This window comes from Acromyrmex echinatior, chromosome 4, assembly GCF_024713525.1.
Source record: "Acromyrmex echinatior isolate Ae372 chromosome 4, ASM2471352v2, whole genome shotgun sequence".
In the NCBI taxonomy this organism is placed as follows: domain Eukaryota; kingdom Metazoa; phylum Arthropoda; class Insecta; order Hymenoptera; family Formicidae; genus Acromyrmex; species Acromyrmex echinatior.
Window position 1 is genome coordinate 15257073 of NC_141855.1, and position 21410 is coordinate 15278482.

At 38.4% G+C, this 21410-nt stretch overlaps 1 protein-coding gene across 6 annotated transcripts in view; it reads left to right on the top strand.

The window, feature by feature from the left end:
* LOC105145459 (Down syndrome cell adhesion molecule 4) overlaps nucleotides 1-21410 on the top strand; it is a 230904-nt gene that overhangs the window by 191636 nt on the left and 17858 nt on the right. For 5 of the 6 annotated variants that reach the window (XM_087405823.1, XM_087405822.1, XM_087405827.1 and 2 more), the window contains 5 exons: nucleotides 3770-3914; nucleotides 4925-5187; nucleotides 10073-10234; nucleotides 15836-16207; nucleotides 20735-21040. In XM_087405823.1, the coding sequence (XP_087261949.1) occupies nucleotides 3770-3914; nucleotides 4925-5187; nucleotides 10073-10234; nucleotides 15836-16207; nucleotides 20735-21040 (1248 nt within the window). Of the gene's footprint in view, nucleotides 1-3769; nucleotides 3915-4924; nucleotides 5188-10072; nucleotides 10235-12211; nucleotides 12494-15835; nucleotides 16208-20734; nucleotides 21041-21410 lie in introns of all 6 variants that reach the window. The other variant, XM_087405826.1, reaches the window with a different exon arrangement.

Here is a 21410-nt window from a genome sequence, read left to right on the forward strand (position 1 = left end):
CAGCCCGTAAAAGGTCAGAAACTTCGGGGTGCTTTTAGTGTCTCTTAAAAGAAACTAATAATAATAATGAAGAATCGTAGTTGCTCTAAGGCGCCCCATCGCCTTTCCAGCAGCGTTGCGGCGCGTCGACAATCTGGGTTAATTAATTCCACTTAACGATTTTCCGTCTCTTTCTTGATTGCGGGTGGCTGGTGCAGAGGTAGAGGCTTTAAATCGCGGTTAGTACTAAGCGACGTTAATAACGAATGTAATAGAGTTCCAGGTTAAGTTGCGCACCGATAGTCGGGATTAATCCTGGATTTTATATGTGTTCTATATATTATATATATATATATATATATATATATATATATATATAATGTACATATGTATATATACATATATAGCGATTATCTATGTCTTGCTAGATTAGAGAACCAGAGTATCTTGTTGTACATACGTACAAAATACTTGCATTACTGGACAATCCCTAAATCTACACTTATCTGCGATCTGCAGTACGGATAACATATATTTTATTACAACTTCAGATGTAAATGAAAACCTATTCCTAACTTATTATTCTAATTGTGATTTTATTACTTCCAATGTTTAGTTGAAAGTTTTCTTTGTTATTAATTACTAGTTTTGTAATTAATTCATTTCACGAGTGCAACAAATTCCAGATTTACAAGAAACTTAATCTTTTTTAAATGTTATTTGCAATTGACTGTCATGGGAGCCTCGCGATATCCGATCGGCAGTATTTCAATAATACTTTCGCCACTCTTTACGCGCTCGTGAATTTCACGATAACGCGATATTAAACACGAGATCGGGACAGTCACGCGGAGCGTTAAATTATTTTCCGACTCTGGCAAACTTCCATTTTGTTGACGGCGAGCCATCGAATCGATGCAGTCGGGGTAAATAACGAGGCGAGGCGGAATCATCGGTCTCAATGAATTGCAGACAGTGCGCACTGTTTGCATGCATTAATGACACAAAGCCCGGACGTGTAATAGCCCGGCCGGAGTAATCGCTCGCGACAAAGTCGCGCGAACGATGTCGAATGCGGAATCACCGTTGTCGCGTTGCACTGCAAATCTGTCAAGGATTATACCAATCCGCCGTGCATGAAAGCGATACACACGATCGACGTATAACTCGCCAAAATTAATGGAAACGTTTCACGTGTATCGACAGCGCGGAGATACGAGAAGCATGTTGCTGTTGCACCGAGAAAAATGGAAGGCAGGAATGATGTAGCACTTCGACACAAGCTTAATTTCAATGACAGGTTCTTTGACCAGTTCGAAGTTGATTAGCCTTTAATGAAAATGTCAGGGCTCTTTTAATAGTTCTCGAGTTATAAACGAGCGAAAATGAAGAGCTTTCCAGAAATAGGTCGTGTCTTTGCTGGATGGAATTAGGTCTGAAAATTGAGAAAAGCAATAATCATCGTTACGTATTAATTACTTAACTTTGTGTCATCTTACATTATTATATGTTCAGTCTTATTTATAAATTAATGAGACGGAAATGTACTTGGAATAGAAAGACATGTCAAACTGTCACGTGGAGAAATTGAGCTGTAACACGTATTTCAAATTTCAAAGTTACATAAGCTTATATCTTACGTTCATATCGGGGAATTTAACCGTCTGCAGATCATGTAGAAATTTGAAAATCCAGATTCTATCTGAAATGATTCGATAGACGGTAAATGGAAGAGATTAGCTCCCTTAAAAAGATTATTGATAATGGAAACTAGAGATACTTAAGTAAGAGATTGAATACCATACTTTTAATTCGCCATATTTTTCAGAACTCCTTAAGTTGAAATATCCATACATCTCATTCTCATGCATCTATCTCATTCTGCCTCAAGCGAGTTCTAAAAAATATGACGGTTCAATCAAGAAGTTATCTAAAAATGTCCAATCTTTTAAGTCTGCAGCACACAAATTACTAGAAATTCTCATGTTGCGTGGTGTAAATAATTCTTATGGTGTAAGTATTTCACTAAAACGCAAGCAATCCAGCAGGAAAACAAGCATTATGTGTCACACAGGTTTTCCTCGAGGATCTCTAATGAAGACTTGCTGGCTAAGGTAAGCCATATTTTGTGGCAGGTGAAAATGTCGTCGACGACACGAGTGATGCGAGGTTCACGGGCACTGGAACGTTGGGCCCGCGAATAGCGGGGCGTGGCACGCGATGCGAACAGAAGGGGATATTCTGATTTACGCCGCGGGGCAAACAGCCTAGCCTCGAATCAACTCGACCCGGTCGCGCGCGCCACCCCGTTCGTCCGCGCGCGTTCGGGGTTATTGTCGGCTCTATAATTTGGGGTTAATTCACCGGGCGGCACTCGAGTTCAGGCGTCAAACCACAGATCGATAGTTCCGCCCGCGCGCACCGTTGGGATTGTCATGTAAATGTTGCGTGCATAATACTCCCCTTCGTACCCTCCACCACCGCCTTGCGGCGACCCAGGGCCATTTCCACGGCGATGATCGCCGCAGGCTGGCCTCCGCACTATCTCTCCTGCGTGCTGCGTGCTACGTGGCTATACGAACGCACGTATGCGCAGCGCTGAATGCACCTGATTCAGGCGGTACTCCAACATTCCGGCGGAAACTAACTCGCATTCTCCGCGATAGTCAGCTCGCGGCGACTACCACAGACCAGTCCGAAAGATTTGCCGGTATTTATATATATATATATATGTACTGTCGTAAAATCGCAATCTCCAACTTCAATTAATTAAATTAGAACGACTTAAGGCTTTAAAATGAAATTAAATGTATTGTCGTCAGTCTGTGAAATTACTTTTATACAATTTATCCTGTTTGTGCCTGTACAATTTTTCAGATTTATCTCGGTGTTGCATTTGTCTAGAGATACGGGTTTGTTTGGGCGAGTAGTGGTTTGAAAAATTCTCTTTCTTTCTCACTTCGCGCGACGACAATTTGAAGAAAATCCTGACAATCGCACGAAGATTTTCCTTGGATATTTCCCATCGTTTGCGCGAGTAATGCGCGAATATATAGGGTGGATTTAGATACATTGCGATGCATGCCACAACTTCAAAATTCCTATATCTGCAATTGGTTGCGCAATCGATGTAGTTTACTTATGATAATATTGTTACGCAGTCCAGCGAGTGAAAATAAATATCCTTTCCATTCTCAAGCCATCCAGTTATTGTCGCGTTTTGATAGTTATTTTGAAATTTTGTGTATATAATACATATAAAACACTGTGATTAAATTATGATTATTAAATTGTAATTCCAAAATGGAATGTATGTAATGACATACTTTTTGAAAACAGATTAATTAATAATATTTTCAGAAATATCAACTAATAATAAAAGTATTCAAATACTAATTTACCAAGCAGAGTATCAATTTATCAAATAAGAATTCAAAATTTGTTAAATTTGTATAATAATATCGTGTTTTAACAAGACAAAAATAAATAACTCAATTAAAGCAAAGGTAAAAAGTTTGATGTTTGAACGATGTTTAAAATCTCGATCATTTTCCGAACATTAGATAATTAAATTAGCCTTTATATCAAAATAGGTCCATATTTATAATTCTGTTTCTGCTGAAGAAACTCAACTGAAATTAGTTTGGTTTTGAAATATATTCTCTTTTCTCGCAATTTCAGAAATCGAATTTTAAAAATCTCATAATTTTTTATCTATGTTTTTTTTTTATTAAATATAACGATTTTTATTTTACAAATAAATTATTGTTCGACAATCGTGAATTTCTAGACGCTGCGCCCCAACTTCTGTACAAGTTCATCGAGCAGACGATGCAGCCGGGTCCTTCGGTGTCGCTCAAGTGCATCGCGATGGGCAATCCTACGCCGCATTTCTCCTGGACACTCGATGGATTTCCTCTTCCGCAAAACGACAGGTAAAACAATCAGTTTTCCTTACACACGTCTCTTCGGAGGACCGGGAATCCCAAATCTCGATCTACTGCTCTTCACTCTTTTCCCCACCGAAAGGACGAAAAGTTTATGGCACTAAAAATCGACGGATGATGTACACGCGGGGAGGATTATTCGCGGTTATTAACCCCGAGGTATTACGCGAGATCGTCGGGAAATCACTGTGAAAGCGGGGCTTCCATCCGGCGGAGGCGGATCCCGTGGGAGAGCCTCGATAGGCCCCTGCGGGCTTCGATTCTCTGAACCAATTGAGAGGAAAATTACCAATCACGCTGTTCAGTCTGGACGTTTTTAAAAGCCGGCCGGATTCCGAGCGATAGATTTAACAGGCGTTCACATAAGTCGAGGGTAACTGGCGATGAGGAGATGATAATTCCGCGTTTCCGCGGTTTGCCGGCGAATGATTATCGCCGGCGGCGAGTGGCGATAAGAATAATCTTGTCAAGAAAGCGAGATCTTTACGATGAAAGTATCTTCTTCGCAATGTAAGATCGTCCGGCATAAGAAATAGATTTCTCATAGTCGACAAAAGAGTCTTAAGAATCAAACCGTACTAAGTATAATGACTTAGTAAAAATTAATTGATCAATTTAATTTTAAAGTTTGGTTTTAAAGAATAATGACGAGCATTTATTCTAAAGATGATAAAGTTGAATTTATCTTCACAAGCGACATTTCGAGACATATCAAATTTCTTTGAACATCTATTTCTCAATATAGAGAAAATTTTTTTCAGATACAATTTAGCGAATAACAAAAGAGAGATCAAAAAAAGACAAAAAAATTAATTATTTCTGAAAATTCTTCCCAGACGTGTAATTTAGCGAATGACAAAAAAGTCTTAGAGCGCAAACCATCGACAATAGCCATCGAGTTCCACGCGAACGAACGAGGTCGGGTAGTTTTCTTGCCGGTGACGGAAAATCGCTGTCGGCGCTTGGCAGATAGGCTAGCAAAATCGATTTGCTTGCAGATTCATGATAGGCCAGTACGTGACGGTGCACGGCGACGTGATATCCCACGTGAACATAAGCGCTGTGCGGGTGGAAGACGGTGGTGAATACAGGTGCTCGGCGGTGAATCGCGTCGCAAAGGCGCATCACGCAGCTCGACTCAATATTTACGGGCTGCCTCATGTGCGAACGATGGGAAACTATGCTGCTGTGGCCGGCGAGACGACCGTCATCAAGTGTCCCGTCGCGGGCTTTCCAATCGCCAGCATCACTTGGGAGAAAGGTTCGCCGTTGTACCAATCACGGTTTTTCATTCGACCCGTTTCTATCTCAAGAAATCCCATGTTACGTTTTATTTTATTTTATTTGTTTAAATATACGCTAGCTCGATTTATCGAAACACTGTGTGGATGGTTGCTCGTGTAAACATGACGATTTTACATACCGCAGTTATTCTTGAAGCTTTGATTTTTTTCAACGAAAAATATGATCTCGGTATGGCGAATTTTAAAAGCAATTACTTAATTATTTTTTCTTGGTAAATACAGAGTAATTCTAGCAACTGTACTGATAAGTGTTATTTAAATTAAGATATTAAAAAAAAGCGACAGAGGAAAATCTTTTAGTATTATATGATCTACTGACTACTGTTTGTGATTATATTATTTTAAACAATGCATCGATGTATTTGCAAGACGTATTTGCAAGACTGTATTTTTTTTAATGGAGCCATATACTTATTTTTAGCATAAATCGATTCTTCTTATTATTCTGCAGAAAATACGTATATCAATTATTATACGAAAAGAACGGTTTTGCTGAAGTAAATCTAAATATTCAGCTAGATACAAATTTAAAAATAATTTTGTTTGTATCCTCAAAATAAATGTGTAGAACGTTCAAACTGATCGCTAAAATATCAAGACTTTTGCAGTATTGCTATTATTATCCTTGAGTTCTATATTGTTATTTTGAAGAACCAATCAAAATTATTTTTAAATCTGTATCTAACTAAATTTTTAGATTTTCTTCAACAAAATCATTCTTTTATAGAATCTCTGTATCTATATTACGAATTGAAAATAGTGTAGGAAGAGATCAATAATACGACTTTTGTCAGAAAATCTTTGCTTTACTATTTCATTGCTCACAATATTTTCAAATCACTTTTGCATCCATCACGAAATTGAATTATTCAATTCTTTCGATATTAAAAATTTATTGCCTCGACATTGTGGAAAACCTTATGATAGTGTAATATATCGATATTTTTTTTTTATTTAACATATTTTTGTATTTTATATTACATGTATGTCAGGTTTCCTATAAAATATTGCAATGATTCGATTAAAGTCGGTCATATCCAGTTGAAAATCTTAACATTTAAAAAATGTAGAATTATTTTTTGAAATATTTCGTATCGCGCATTGTGTTTCAGTGTTATTCGCGACATTTTTTAATTTCGCATATAAGAAAAACAGACATTTTCGTAATACATCATATAAGGAATGATCTTGAAATCTCTCGGCTTTATCGTGCGAACGAATCGCGAAACCGACATGTTTTTCCCACTTTAATGAAGTCCACTGACCTCTACGAGCTGCACTTCTTATTTGTCCAACCAAACTCCGCGGCTGTAGGAATTAAATGTGCTTGCAAAGTTAAAATACTCGGAGCATTACAAGGAACGCATAAATAAGTGGTCGTAATACGTCTTGGACGGATGAAAAGTCACACTTCCTTCCGAGGAAATTTCCCTCGTCTTTCTGGAGATCTTTCCTCGGACGAGTTTTTTCCCTCACTTCCCGCGTTCTTCGGTAAAAGCAGACTGACGCGTATTACCGAGAGAAGGCGTGGAAAATCCTTTTATTTCGGCCGAGATCGCGGCTGTCCCGCCCGCGGCGAACTTTGAACGTTCCTTCTCGTAATGATGAACTCGACTTCGAGAAAGTTTCAAACGATCGTTCCACGAACTTTTCCTCACCCCGGCCTCGACATCGCGACGACGCGCGATAGCGACCGCGCGAAAGACCACCTACGGCCATTTAGTCCATTAAATATCATCACACAATATTTTTTAAGGATCGACGAAAATGTCTGATAGTTACAAAAGGAATTATCGACTTAATATTTTGATTTCTGCTTTCATTTTTAAAATTGATTGTTTGTGTTATACTTTACACTGAAAAATGTACTAAATATACTAAATTTTAATATTTATTTAAATAATACTTAATATTTATTATATGTAAGCATATATTTATTTAATACAAGAACCATTAATTTGATCTAACTACATTTTTATTGAGAAAATATTTATTTATCATAAGAAAATCTTTAGTTAGAACTATTGAAAAAAAATTAAGATTTAATAAATTTTTTCTCAGTATACATTACGTTTATATAGGGTATTTCAGAAATAGTTGGCCAAATTCTAAGAACATATTCCACTCATTGTAAGGATGAAAAAAAGTCATATAAACATGAGTCCAAAACGCTTTCTTTTCAAGTTATAAACATTTCTTATTTAAATTGTATGTATTTCCGTCGAACGGCATGTCTCGCTTCGACGTGTAAAGTTAGCGATATATGCGTATAGAATTTAAATAGCCAATCATAAAGTAGGAAAAACAATAATACCCACCCATCTACAGGGATGCTGTTTATTGCTATCAGAAAGACGAGGACGTGGCTTGGTGTCATTTCAAGTCATCACGATTGTTTGCGTATGTTAAAGTTTATATTTATTTTCGACACGAATAAATTGGTTGCGACGAGCTTGGAACACTCCGTGTAATGAATGTGAGCTTATTGACAAAGGAATCAAATGTCGAGTTTTGACTATTGTCTTTAATAAAAGACAATAGTGATAATTTTCCGAAGCAAATTATTCAGTAATGTCATTATAGTCTATTCGAATTCACGACTTAATTCTTCTCCTATTAGAATATAATCGCAAATTGTAATTTTTATATTTATGTGACGTGAGTTGATTTCTATAGAGCTTTTAATATTTCATAAAGTATCTAATCACGTTATAGACGTTTCATGATTTGTACTTCTATTCACCTTCTAAAGTAAATAAAGAGTTATTAGATAGATCTGTATGGAATTGAAATCAGTCTTTATTTAAGCATTTAAGCGTGAAGATATTAGGTACGCAACTAAGTTCTCGCTGTTATTTTGATGAAAATGCATCAAAATAACAGCGAGAACTTAGTTGCGCACCTAATAGTATTCAACAACATGGCAGCTTATTGTAACATCAAATTGGTAGATATCCACTACATGTATGGGCGAACTAATGGAAACTGCAGAGAAGTTCAACGTCTCTATCAACAAATCTTCAAAAACGATGCCCTGCTAAAAATATCTTCAGTTCGGTCCATCGTCAACTTAGGAAAACAGAATCTTTCTTACCAAATACAATTAATCGAGGACGAAGCAGAATTCGAGCAGCTGCAATCACTTGCTCGAAGAGCAAGTGATTAAACGAGTCACAGAAAATCTAAAACTTAGTACGAAACAGATCGCATTAGAAATGCAAAATGTATTATTGAATCTCAGCATCAGCATACATTTTCGTGCTAATATTATTGGAGATTTTCTTTTTGGGCCGATTTTTTGGCCCACCTACATAGTATTGTCACTTAATAGTAACAATTACAGACAATTTTTGGAAACGCAACTCTCTCTAATATTAGAAGACGTTCCACTACAGATACACAATTAAATGTGATTCATACATGATGGAGCTCCAGCACATTTCAGCTGCATTGCTCAAGAGTTCCTGAATAACATCAATAGATGGATTGTAGAAGAGGATCCATTGCTTGGTCTGCACGTTCTCCCGATTTGAATCCTTTGGAGTTTCATTTATGAGGACATCTTAAGATCCTCGTGTATGATACTCCTGTTGCTACTGTGGAAGTACTCCGAAATCGTCGCTGCGTGTGAAAAAATGAAATATTCCGAGAATTTTTGAACGTCTTCGACAATCCATGCGAAGCATCGATGTGGAAGGAAATCATTTCCAGCAATTTCTGTAATAAAAATATAGATATAAGTATAAAATAAAAAAATTTATAATTTGGAAAGGAAGTGTTTCCAAACCCATTATATGACTTCTTTTCCTTACAATGAGTAGAATATGGTTTTAAAATTTGGCCAACTATTTCTGAAACACTCTATATATAATAATGCATATTTTTTATTTTTTATTCTATTGCACTTTACTCTTATGTGTAAATGTCCCATAAAAAATTTTTCTAGCTAATAATTTCTATAAATTAGAACTTTTAATATTGTATATATTTTAATTATTTATTTTTTTGTAGTTTTTATCTCATGTAATTTTTATATTTTTTATTTATCTATATATACATATATATATATATATATATATATATATATATATATATATTGTTATGATTTTTTAAAACATTTATCTGTCTAATATTGTAAACTATTGCGAGCTGTTATTTTCGTATTCATCTTCTTTCTTGAATGCACCAAGGCAACTTCACTTCAACAACAATTTCAAAGTTTAGTTGTCGTCTATGAAAACGTATTGAACACTCGACTTCGTCGTGACGTCGCCAATGTGGCGCAACATCTGTGGAAAGCCGCATTTCCACAATGCCACGATCGCGCTGATTGTGTGGTACGCAATGGAAAGCAAATGCATAATTTAAATTCAAATATCGCACCTGCGCATGACCGCGTGACTTTCAATTAAAATTCACATTTGACCATAGGCGAAGAAAAATACTAGTGACTATGATTCATTTGAATTCGAATAGGATTTATTACTGAATATTAAAAACTGTAATTTTTATATGAATTGTAAGCTGAATTACAAACATTGTACAATATTAATACATAATCAAAGGAAGCAATTAAAAAATGTCTAAGCATTTGCATTCCATTACAGGACTACTATTTTAATTCTTAATTTTATTACGTTAAATACTCGTAATATCTACAAAAATCTATATAATTTGTTTACATTAATTTAAAATTATTTATTGGGTTAATAATTGTTTTAAATATAGCTCATCGCTTTTTCAAATTAGACTAGAACAGATTTTACATACGCGTCATTGTATCTTTCCACTGAAAAGGATCAATCGTTAAAGTATGAAACGCGATGTACTTTTTTCTCATAGATGGTCAAATATTACCAACCAGCCGACGTCAGGAGGTGTCTGCGAATGGCACGCTGGTGCTGCATCGAGTCGATAGCAGTACCGATCGCGGCGCATACACATGCACCGCGAAGAACAAACAAGGTCGTTCCGATTCGCAGACCATTCACATAGAAGTCAAAGGTAAAGTCATCTCGCTCCTGCATTGATTTTTCTCATTTTCTTCTGTACGCGCGAAGATTTTATCCGTTTACATTGGAACAATAGTGTCCCGCAAAAGTATGTGCATGCGTCTCAGACGTCGTTCAATGATGACGGTGATCCGCTCTACCGAGATTCTCCGCGATGTCGTAGCTGTAATCGCGATGAAGTGCTTTCAGGATGAAGTGCCGGGACGTCGACTCGACTTATCGGAAGAAATTGCTCGTCGACGCATCACATCTTTCGTGGATTTGCCACGCGTCGTTAGACGTAAGAGTCGCGAAATTCTCTTTTCGCATTTTCTGTTGGCCACTTGCCGATCGAATTTTGAATCGAAAAGTATTCGGTAGCGATTTGGGAAATTGTAATAAAGCGTGCAATATATCATTCAGAAATACAGAAATATAGTATCGGAAGTTATCGCAGGGTTTATAATAGCAAGCGGCTAATAAAAGAATATCGTATCGACATGAAATGTGGTCGATGTATCTCTTTTCGTAAGGGAATTTTAAATTGATAACTGTGCGCGGAATCGTTTTGTGGACTTTTATCTCGCATATCGAACCGAACGACAATTTTCCTCTCGATACGTGTCATACGGGCTCGATACCGCGGAGAATCACCGTAGAAACGAAAATTTGTAGCACTTCACGCGTGTAATATAGTGCGTTCCCGTGGGTATAATACAAACGATAGGTAGAGAGATAGAAGAACCACAAGTACATGTTTTATTTTGCGAGATCGACTCTCAGGACTCTTCTGTCTAGTGCATGATAGAAACTGCGGCGAACTTTCTGTGATTTAAAAAGAAATCTCCCCCGTCTTGCTTCATTTCTGCCACGAGAGAAACTCGTACCTCTCCATTTTGCTATAAGATTTCTCTCTCGAAACTAGAATATTTCGAGAAATAAATTATTTCGCGTAAAACTTCCATACGCATTTACATTCTTAATGTCCATGAAGTAGAAGATTTATCGTCATCCTAATACATTAATAATAGGTATAAGAGCAATTACATGTAGTTTCAAAATTATGACAACTCTAGGAATTCTTCAATTATGTAAATAATAAAGTTTTATTATAAAAGTCTATCAAGTTGAATAGTTAAATTAATGATAAAAATAGTTAAATTATTGATAAAATGACATTAAAATGTCAAATTGAATTTATGGAAGTTTATTACGAATCGAGAAGCTGGAAATCTTTTCACACTGATTAGACATTTTCTTTTTTACTGTGATAATTGAATGCGCTATACAAAATTCATAATCGCCTCTGATTAGGGATACTATTGTTCCCCGTTAAATAACATTACAATACTAGAATATTTTCTAACAAATTTTCTAACTTACAATTTATATTTGAAAGAATAGATAATATAATTTAGTTGATATTATTTTAAAAGTTTCCTTAGATTAGTGATAATTTCAGATGCATGATTTTTATGCTGCGATCACGTCGAGCAAAGCACGCAGGTAGGATATGTGAAATGTGCTTGCGATTTTTTCCGAAAAAATTAAATCGCGCAATATTGAAACTTCTCATGTGCCACAAATCCGAATCTGTTGGGTCGAGAGGATATCGAATCGGATATATATGTATATGGTTATATTGAATATTTCTACTAACTGGTATTTTATGTAAAATTACAAATGCATAAATTATATCAGAAAATTATATCAGAGACCAAAGAAGCACGCAGCCTCGAAATATGATAAAATCAATTCTTGAAAATAATTCAATATTCTATTATAATCGAACATAGTATTGTCTTCTGCTATAAGATATTGAAATAATACGTAAACAATTGTTGATTCTCCAAGAGATTCCTTCTTCTCTCGACTCCTACCGGCGTAACGCGATGCCGACAGAAATGATGATGATGATGACGACGACGACGATGACGATCGCACGTCGTCGCGATGTGAAATAAACTCTCGTGCTTCCTGTAATTTGCAGTACCGCCTAAAATCGATCCGTTTAGCTTTCCCGACAATATCCAAGCGGGCGCGCGGGTGCACGTGACCTGCGCGGTCAGCGAGGGCGATTCACCTCTGAAGATCACCTGGCTGAAGGACGGCAGGCCGTTGAAGCCGCGGGAGGCTACCACGCACCAGATCGGCGAGTTTGATCTCGCGTTGAGGATACAGAGCGCGTCGACCGCGCATAATGGCAACTATACTTGCGTAGCAAGCAACGATGCCGCCAAGACGTCCCGGACGGCGTCCCTCCTGGTCCATGGTACGCAGCAACCGGCCAAACCAGATGCCATGCTGGAAACTCTCCCTGTCCCTCACAACCTATATCTTCCTCGAATTTCCCGTTCGAAAAGAAAAATTCGAAGCATCAGTTTCACGAACTGAACTCTTTTTATTTTTAATTTCTCTTGCCCACGCAGAACGATTTCCAGTAAGGATATAGTATAACAGTCAGTTATTACATCCTTATTGTTTGTATTAAACAAGGATAAAATAATCCACTGTGTTACACTGTGTCCTTGCTAGAAAATACTCATAGATGTAAAAAGGTTTTTATTACATCTCGATTTATATTTACTTGAATAATTTAGATGTAAAAATTAAAAGGATTACGTATCTTAATCCTGTCATTTTACGTACGTATACAATGTACAGTTTGAAATTTTTTTTCTTAAATCCTAAAATATTAAGAGATTTATCGTAATTTTTTGAATCAATCTCTGTAGTCGAGCAACAGCCGCTTTCACTTCCTTAGCGGATGCGGCATGCTCAGTTCTTTTTCTCCGAGTTTATTCCGCTAAAAGCTCTTTTCCCGTACTTGGCGGATATGCATGTTCCCATTGGCGGTTCGCCGGCAAGTGCCGTGATTGTATAACGGGAGAAATAGAGAAAATGGCGATGATTGCTATTAATCGACGCGTATGCCAAGCGAGACCACTTCACCGGGCGGATCTCGCACACAAAATGCGAAAGAGGAATCCGGGATGGTAAAATAACCATTACGCCTTCGATGGCAAAGTGAAAAGCGGATATTCTCGTGCAAACTTCTCTCGTCAAATGGTCCGACAGCTTTTTTCTCAATGCGAAACAACGAAATTCGATCGAAACGTGATTTAAAGCGAAAAAGCGAATTTTTATCAAGATTACGCGACCATGGGTCCCTCCATGATTACATCGAGCCACCGTTCCATTACAGAGGAAGCACAAAAATAAAAAGAGGAGAGATATTTATCACTCAAAGACCGGAAAAAAGAAAAAGACCGTGTACATGTTCCATAGTTGCGTCGATGCGCGTTATGCATTACAATCTCTCGTCAACAGACGAGACATCCCCTTAGCTACTCGCGCGTTTACATTTCCCCATCGAGGACGAGGGTGCGCATTAAAGGCGCTCCTTCTTTCGATGAGGAAATCGCTGCGAGCGAAACGACGAACGAAGCCTCTGTCTACAATAACGAGGGAACGTTATCCAAGAACAAATCGCTCTAGGGTGATTACTGTGTCTCGTTGACAAGCAAACAGGACAGATCGCACTTCTTTTACGTCTCCTACGTGCGCGTTTACTTATTCCATGCAGCCACCTACGTGATAGAATAAAATTAACTCATGAGTGACCGTTCTGTCAGAAATTAGTTTCTTTGAAGTAATTTTAACTATAATACTTAACTATTTAAAAATTGGAATTGATTTGAATATTGGATTACGCTTCTAAAATCTCTTTTAAATCGCTTTCAAATCGTTTTTAAAACTTCTTTTAAACTCTCTTTTGAATTATTTCTTTTACAATGAGAGATTTTGATCTGGTACTTAAAAATCGCGAGTGCTCCGTCGCACATTCATTATTTTATTAATCTTAAAAGGATCCAGTGCCCGCGCGTAAGTTAACGTCACGTGCTCGCTATCGATAACGTTGGGCGCCAATTAAGGATCGTCGACCGCCAAATTATCTTCGGCAAGGGAGAGAACTCTCACGTCTCCGCTCTACTTGCCGAAACTATGCGACGAAATTTATCAACGCGACGTCTCCGGCAAGAGAAGCTTCTTTGTTATCTCACCCGAGAACCTCGTTCTCCATTCCGCGTTCTCTCTCTCTCTCTCTCTCCCCTCCTCCTCCTCCCTTCCCCCTTCTCTCTGCCTTTGTACATGTATATGAGCATTTATATACATATGTATCGCCACGTATATACGCGCGACAGACCTCTTTGGGCATTACTCACGTTACGCTGCGCTATCTGGTTCCCTGTACCGCGCGGTTCCTCAATTATTCTCAAACAACCGCCCGCATCCTGTTCTAATACCCGCGGGGCTCTCGTGTTCTCCGCTTGCTGTAGATACATACGTATCGTATGCAGCGCAACGAGGCAAGTTATTATTGTCGTTCCGCGGCATTACGCTCGTCGCGACATACCCTATCCCTCCTGCATCCCCTTGTCGAAAAGTCGACAACCAGGCACGAAAGGGGATTCCCCCTCACGCTCCGCTTGATTGTTTTCACCGTTCGTGTATCTCGCGAAATACATGAACGTCCAAACACTCGAGAGACACACATACTCACTCCATGCAAACTTGGAAACGTAGTTAATGCCCACCATCATAGGTCGTAACCCTTTCGTCGTCGGTGATGCAGGAAGATATCGTGAATTGTTCTCGATTCGCGTGGATAAATAAAATTAATAAAACGCAGATGGGTAAAATGGGAATAAATGATTATTTGCGTTACGAAAAATTCGTACGTGGAAAAATCAACGAATGAAGAATAAATTTAAATTTACATTTTACGTGAGTGAATATTATTAATATTAACCGCGCGAGTCGAGAGCCGCGTGTATCTCATTCGACGTTGATGGAATAATGAAATATTTCTTGCCGCGTTATTTTAATTTCGTCTCTCTGCCCTTAATTCAATATTATTTTAATTCCAGTACAAATACACTTACGCGATCACACAACAAATACAACACGGCGTATCTCCGGGAGGATAATTAAACGTCACTCCCGAGGTCTGCTTAACGATCAATACCTAATTCCGTCCATAATGATGGAGTCATGTAAGTCACCGCCGATATATTAGCAACTATCCTTGGTATTATATCTTTTGCTTCGTAATATAGGATATTATTATAATGATAATTAACATCTTTCGCTTTATCTAACAACTGTAACGATACGGAAGAAGTCTGAGATCCATTAAACTCCGTTTAACAACTTATCAGCCCGGCTAAATACAACCACAGATCCGCCGTTGTTAACCGATCCATGAAACTAGCCTCGACGAGTCAAACTATAACTAATCTCAGCAGCGTGTTTTGCCTGACAGCGTGTTTCTCCATCGAAACACGTGGATCAATTTTGGGTTCGGTGAACGACGACGGACAAATTTTATTCGAAGCGACGGGACATGTCGAATCGTCCGTACAATTCAATTATTTCGCGAGCTTGTCTCTCGCACAATCCTGAGTCAAGTTAAGCTAAGATTTTCCAAGCATTTAGGTGACGACATCCAGGACGAAGGCACGAAGCTACAAGCAGCGACAGGAGACTGTCCGGATAAATTTGTTTTTAGTCACACTCACAATCATCTATTTCTCTCTCTTTTTTTGTGCAGTTCCGCCCACGATAGCCCCCTTTAGCTTTAAGAAGGACCTGTCGGAGGGTCTGCGGGCCCAGGTGACCTGCATGGTCGAGAAGGGCGATCCGCCGTTCACGATCATCTGGTCGAAGGATGGCGAGCAGATTTCCGCCTCCGGCACGGCGGCCGTCGCCTACGGGCCCGCCGCCGCCGCCGTCGCTGCCGCAACCATTAACGATCTCCGACAGCACTCTCAGACACCACCTGGGTTGCGCGTAACCAACATTGACGCCCATTCCAGCGCCATAGTTATCGAGCGCGTCACCGCCGCGCACACCGGCAACTATACTTGCCTAGCGCGCAATTCGGTGGCTGAGGTCCTTTGGACAGCCGAATTGATCGTTCGTGGTAAAGTAAAGAAACCGCACCACGCAGAAAACGCACCGAGCCTGTGTTTTTTTTTTCTCTGTTTTTCTCTCACGTCACTGTTTTGCACCTGGCAGCGCACTATTGTCTCTGCGACGATACAACGACGGCGAGTGAATGAGTCTGGAGAATGAAAAAAAACTATCGAATCCATAAAGTCTTAGACTTTAGAATATATAAGAAAAAAGAATAATAAAAGATAAGCTACTAATTATTAATTTGATAAATTTGATAAATCTTCACGTTGTGCTGTTCACGTTGATAGATTGTAATATAAAATTGGAATTATTTTTATATAATTTTTTTAAATATAAATAATATAGTTGCATTCTATAGAATTTTTATTAAGCTGTTTGTACGAACGAATAATTTTTTTACTGTAGAAAAATACTTCAGACTTTATTTCTCAATAATCAGTGATGTCTGACCATATAATGTCTTTATCTACTGCCGACTAATTGAACAGCCGGACTATGCATTTTACAATCGTGCAATTTAGATAAATTGCCACGATAGAAGAGATTAATTTTCTGGCCAGGGATTTACAAAATAGAAGTTAACGACTGCAAGATTTAAATGTTGAGTCACTCTCCGATTCTATTCACCTGCGGCTGTTGTATCGTCGTCACTTAAGCGCAGCCGCAGCCGCCGCAGCAGCAGCAGCCGCCATCACAGCCATCGGTCGGAAAATAGCATGAAGTAAGAGTCACGCACTAGAGCTGCGCTCGGATTTTACGAACGAACCAAATATCCGGGTACCGCGACGAGGATATTGACACTGTCGATGGATATCAAGCTCTCGTGCTCACGTTCAGAATTGACATGTGCGCTTAGCTTTTTGCCGGTCCCGCCAAGTAATATTTTTTTTAATTTACGAAATAATATCCGTCTCGTGAATTGTGATATTCCACTAAGCAGGAGATCGTTGCACTTATGTTACTATTAGCAACGTAAGAAGCTGATATTAATAGTAAAACAGAGTTTACTACCAGGAAAAAATTTTGATATTTTTTGGGAATTTTTTTTTTTTATTTATAATATTTCTCTTAATCAGAGATAATCAGGGATTTTCGTGGAATTTTATTGAAATTCACAGAAATTTTAGGAATTTTACTTTTTAAATTTAAATTCTGTCTTTTTTTGAAAACATTTTTTTTTAATCATTTTTTTCTTACTATATAAAATATTGACAATCAGTTAGCAATAAATATGACATATCTATGTATATTCAAGTACCATCTCGCGAGTTTTTATTTAAAAAAAATCAGATTAAAACATATTTATAAAAGATGATATTAATTAGTAGAATAGAACTCACTAATATCTATCACAGCGCGCCTTACCTTCTCTCTATTACTCTATAACAAATGAAATAAGAGCAAAGATATTTTAATAATTTAATTATGTTCATGATTCTATATTTTTTATATATTAATAATAATTATTATTATTATATAATATACAGTTATTATTACCATTATTTAGTTTGTCACGTCGCTGAATATTTGTATTTTATATAATAAGATTATAGAAGATACACTTTATGTAAATTTTAGTTTACCTAAAATAACTTATACTATTTATTTTTCAGTACGATTTTTCTGCCACTTAAAATCACTCGACCGGCACTTTCAATATCTGACAGATCTCTTCTGGGTAATACATTCAGGGTAATACTCTCACGAATAATCCACGTATCTCGCTTGAAAATGTTTGGAGTCGAGATATATCCCCAATAATTTTTTCCGTTCCAATATTTCGGTATTTTACGTTGTACGAGTCTTTTTTTTTTTACAAAAGAATCAGAGAAAATATTTTTCTATGGTATCCTATGCGAAATTCGTTCATTAAATTCGAGATAGTTGCGTGCGAAATTTTTTTAAAACCGTATCGCGCGCACGTGAACATTGGCCAGATATTCACGAGAGACGCACAGAACAATTCGCTATCCGAATAAACGAACAACGGCATTGTCCAAATAAACGCAGCTCTAGAGTCCATTTTACGAGATGATACGCGAGAAATGACGAAGCAGCAGCAGCAGCAGCCGCCGCCGCCGCCGCCGCCGCACAGCCAGCAAGCCCGTCGCACCACCGCACATGAGCACAGCATAATATAGTGTTATTTTACCCCACGGATCACCCTGCAATATATTTTCTATCTAGATATATATATCTAACAACAACGGGCGCACTGTTCAACTTGCACCTCTCACTCTGTGCCCCTTATCGCAATAATTAAGTACTGCGATCGTATACATCTCGTATAGTCTCCGCATTAATTCCGCAAGTGTCAAATGCAACGGTACTCGATCCTTTGACCTCTGACAGTCGACATATCTTCTTTAAACGCTTCGATGTCAAATGAGAGAAGCATTTATTAATTTTAAAAGCATTAAACTCTTGAACGTGTTGGTCAGCGCGTTGCATCGAGGACCGCTGAATCGTATATTGAGATACAACGAAATAAAAAAGGAGAAATGCGCGGAAAAAGGAGAACGAGGAATGAAATCTCGACCGATACGAGGTGCTTGTCAGTATTCAATACGATCGCAGTAGCCCAAAATGAAATATACTGCATGCGAGGGCCAATATGGCCACTTTACGAATCTCGGCTTCGCATATAGCACCACTTCGTCTTGAGATCATGGTGAGCCAGCAGCAGCAACAGCGGCAGCAGCAGCGGCAGCAGCAGCAGTATAAGCAGCAGCAGCAGCAGCAGCAGCAGCAATCTTGTAGTTCAATTTGAAGCACCAACTCACGTTCACTTCACCCAGCACACGCATATCTGCACTGACACGTTTCTCAATTTATTTTTCTCTCTTATTTAGTTTTGAGCGCCACTAATTCCTTGGCACCGACTTCCCGATGTGACGCTCGCATCTCGTGTTTCGTTTATACTCCTTTCGTCTCCTTTTTTTCATCTCCCCTGCTCTCGTCATCGTCGTCACCGAAAATTCGTATGCCGCCTATCCACTCTACCTTGCACCGAGACGAATCGGTCTCGTTTGATCCGAACGTTCGCCGGAATAATCGATTCCCGATACGAAATCGTTATTAAATTGAAACGAGGACGAAGGACCGAAGGATCGCATTTATCGGATTTGAATTAATAGGCAATCAGATGCCGCAGTCAAAGTATTTAAATTAAGAAGAAGAAAGTTTAAGCGTTCTCCAGCTCTGAAATGTAATTTTAAAAATACAGTACCTCTGGGGAAACCTCTGTTATTTCTCCCACTAAAATAAATTGTAGCGATAAGTCCGTGTCTTCATTATTGCGCGTGCTGCTACACTCTTTGCTGATTCTATTATCTAACACGTAGACTGCCACGGTAATTCAACGTGAGAAATAACAAATTTATTCATGTAGCTCGATTTTCATAATATAACAAGTATATCCTTCATCCACTCGATCCTTCAATTATTAATCACGATTGAATGATAATATGCTTGCAAGCGCATAAATGCATGGCGCATTATGCAAATGAATGCGCGAATAATTCGGCGCGCAAACGTTCGGCTCGGGCGGGACGCGCATTTTGCGCACCTTGTGCATATATTTGTACGCAACAATTGATCGTGCACATTCGTATGTGGTATTGAATTCGCACAGCACCGATTTATCGTATCACGTATATCGCTCTCTGTGATCATCACGGTGTTTATCGCCGATATATTATTTTACCATTTGTCGCCGATGGAAAAATCTGTCCATCGCGCGCGCACGTTGCAGCGTTAGCACCGTTTCCGCACTTTTCCTGCCAGTCATGCCCTCCATCCTCTGCGTCTCTCTTCCATCTGTTTCTTTGTCGTGAGACAGACGAAGAAACAGAGGTGAGAAGAAAGACGAACGAAAAGAGCAAGCAATCCGCCAATACATTGGCGGACAATCCGTAATTTTTATCAGCGAAAGTTTCGCGCCGTTTGTCCGCAATCCCGAGAGGACACACCAGTCCTCTCCCTCGCGCACCTTCAAATCCTATTTCTCTTTACTTTCACGGCTGAAGTAGGAAGTTGCAGTAGGCCAATCCTCTCCTCGAGAACTTTTCGCTCTTGCCTCCGCGCAATAAGCTTAGATAGAGAAACGTACGACGAGATTCGGAAGAACATTCCCTCACGAATTCATTCTTGGTAAAACGCGACGTTTCATCAAGATTGAAAGTTTGATAGCTGCGCGAAACAATTTTTTCTTGAATTAATTTGACATATTTCCTCCAATTAATTAGTAAAAGTTTATGCGTTCGTTAATTTATTTCTCCGTGATAAAAATTTATTTTTGTTAGATCAAATTATATAGTATTTCAATAATTAATTAAGGTATAAAATTGATATTTTTTTGCAATTTGAGGAATTAAATATAATTAAGTAGAACAATGAGATTTTCGTCATCCGCTCGCGGATTTTGGCGCTTAATCGAGGCGATTGGGATTCTTCCGGACTGCGTCGTTGTAGTATCTGTCGCATTTCGGGATACGTGACAATCGATTAATGATTGCGCATTGTGGGTCAGTGCCGCCACGATGGGTGGTGGAGCCGCAGGACGCCCGTGCGTCGGAGGGGATGCCCCGATTGAGTTTGCATTGTCACGCCGACGGGTTTCCGCCGCCGTTGGTCACATGGCGACGCGGCAGCGGCAAGAAACCTGGCAATTATCACGACATTGCCAGCCACGAGCACATGCAGGACCTGAGGATACACTCCAACGGTTCACTGGTGTTTGGCCGGGTCCAGGAGGATCATGAGGGCTTCTACCTGTGCGAGGCTGTAAATGGCATTGGAGCCGGACTCAGTAAAGTCGTTTATCTCACCGTCAACGGTATGTATTAATTTTAATTATGTTCTCACGTTAGTCAAATTTGAAAATTACTAATAATGTTACAAAATTTATTTTTAAATAATATAAGTATAGATGTTTATCATATTTTTGTACTTCTCAATATTCACAAAGTTTAGTAACCATTCTTTTAAAAGCATTTGTTTTAATTATACGCCATTAATATATCTAAGAAAGCCTTATTTACAATTTTTTAGTAATATTAAGAATTATAATCTCTACTAAGTAATGTTTCACAACAATATAAGTTAATCGAATCAAATTTTATTATATTTGTTATAATAGTGGAAAAAAAGTATTTGATCTCTCTGTTAATATCTGTTTCTTAATTAATATCTATTCTTTACCTAAT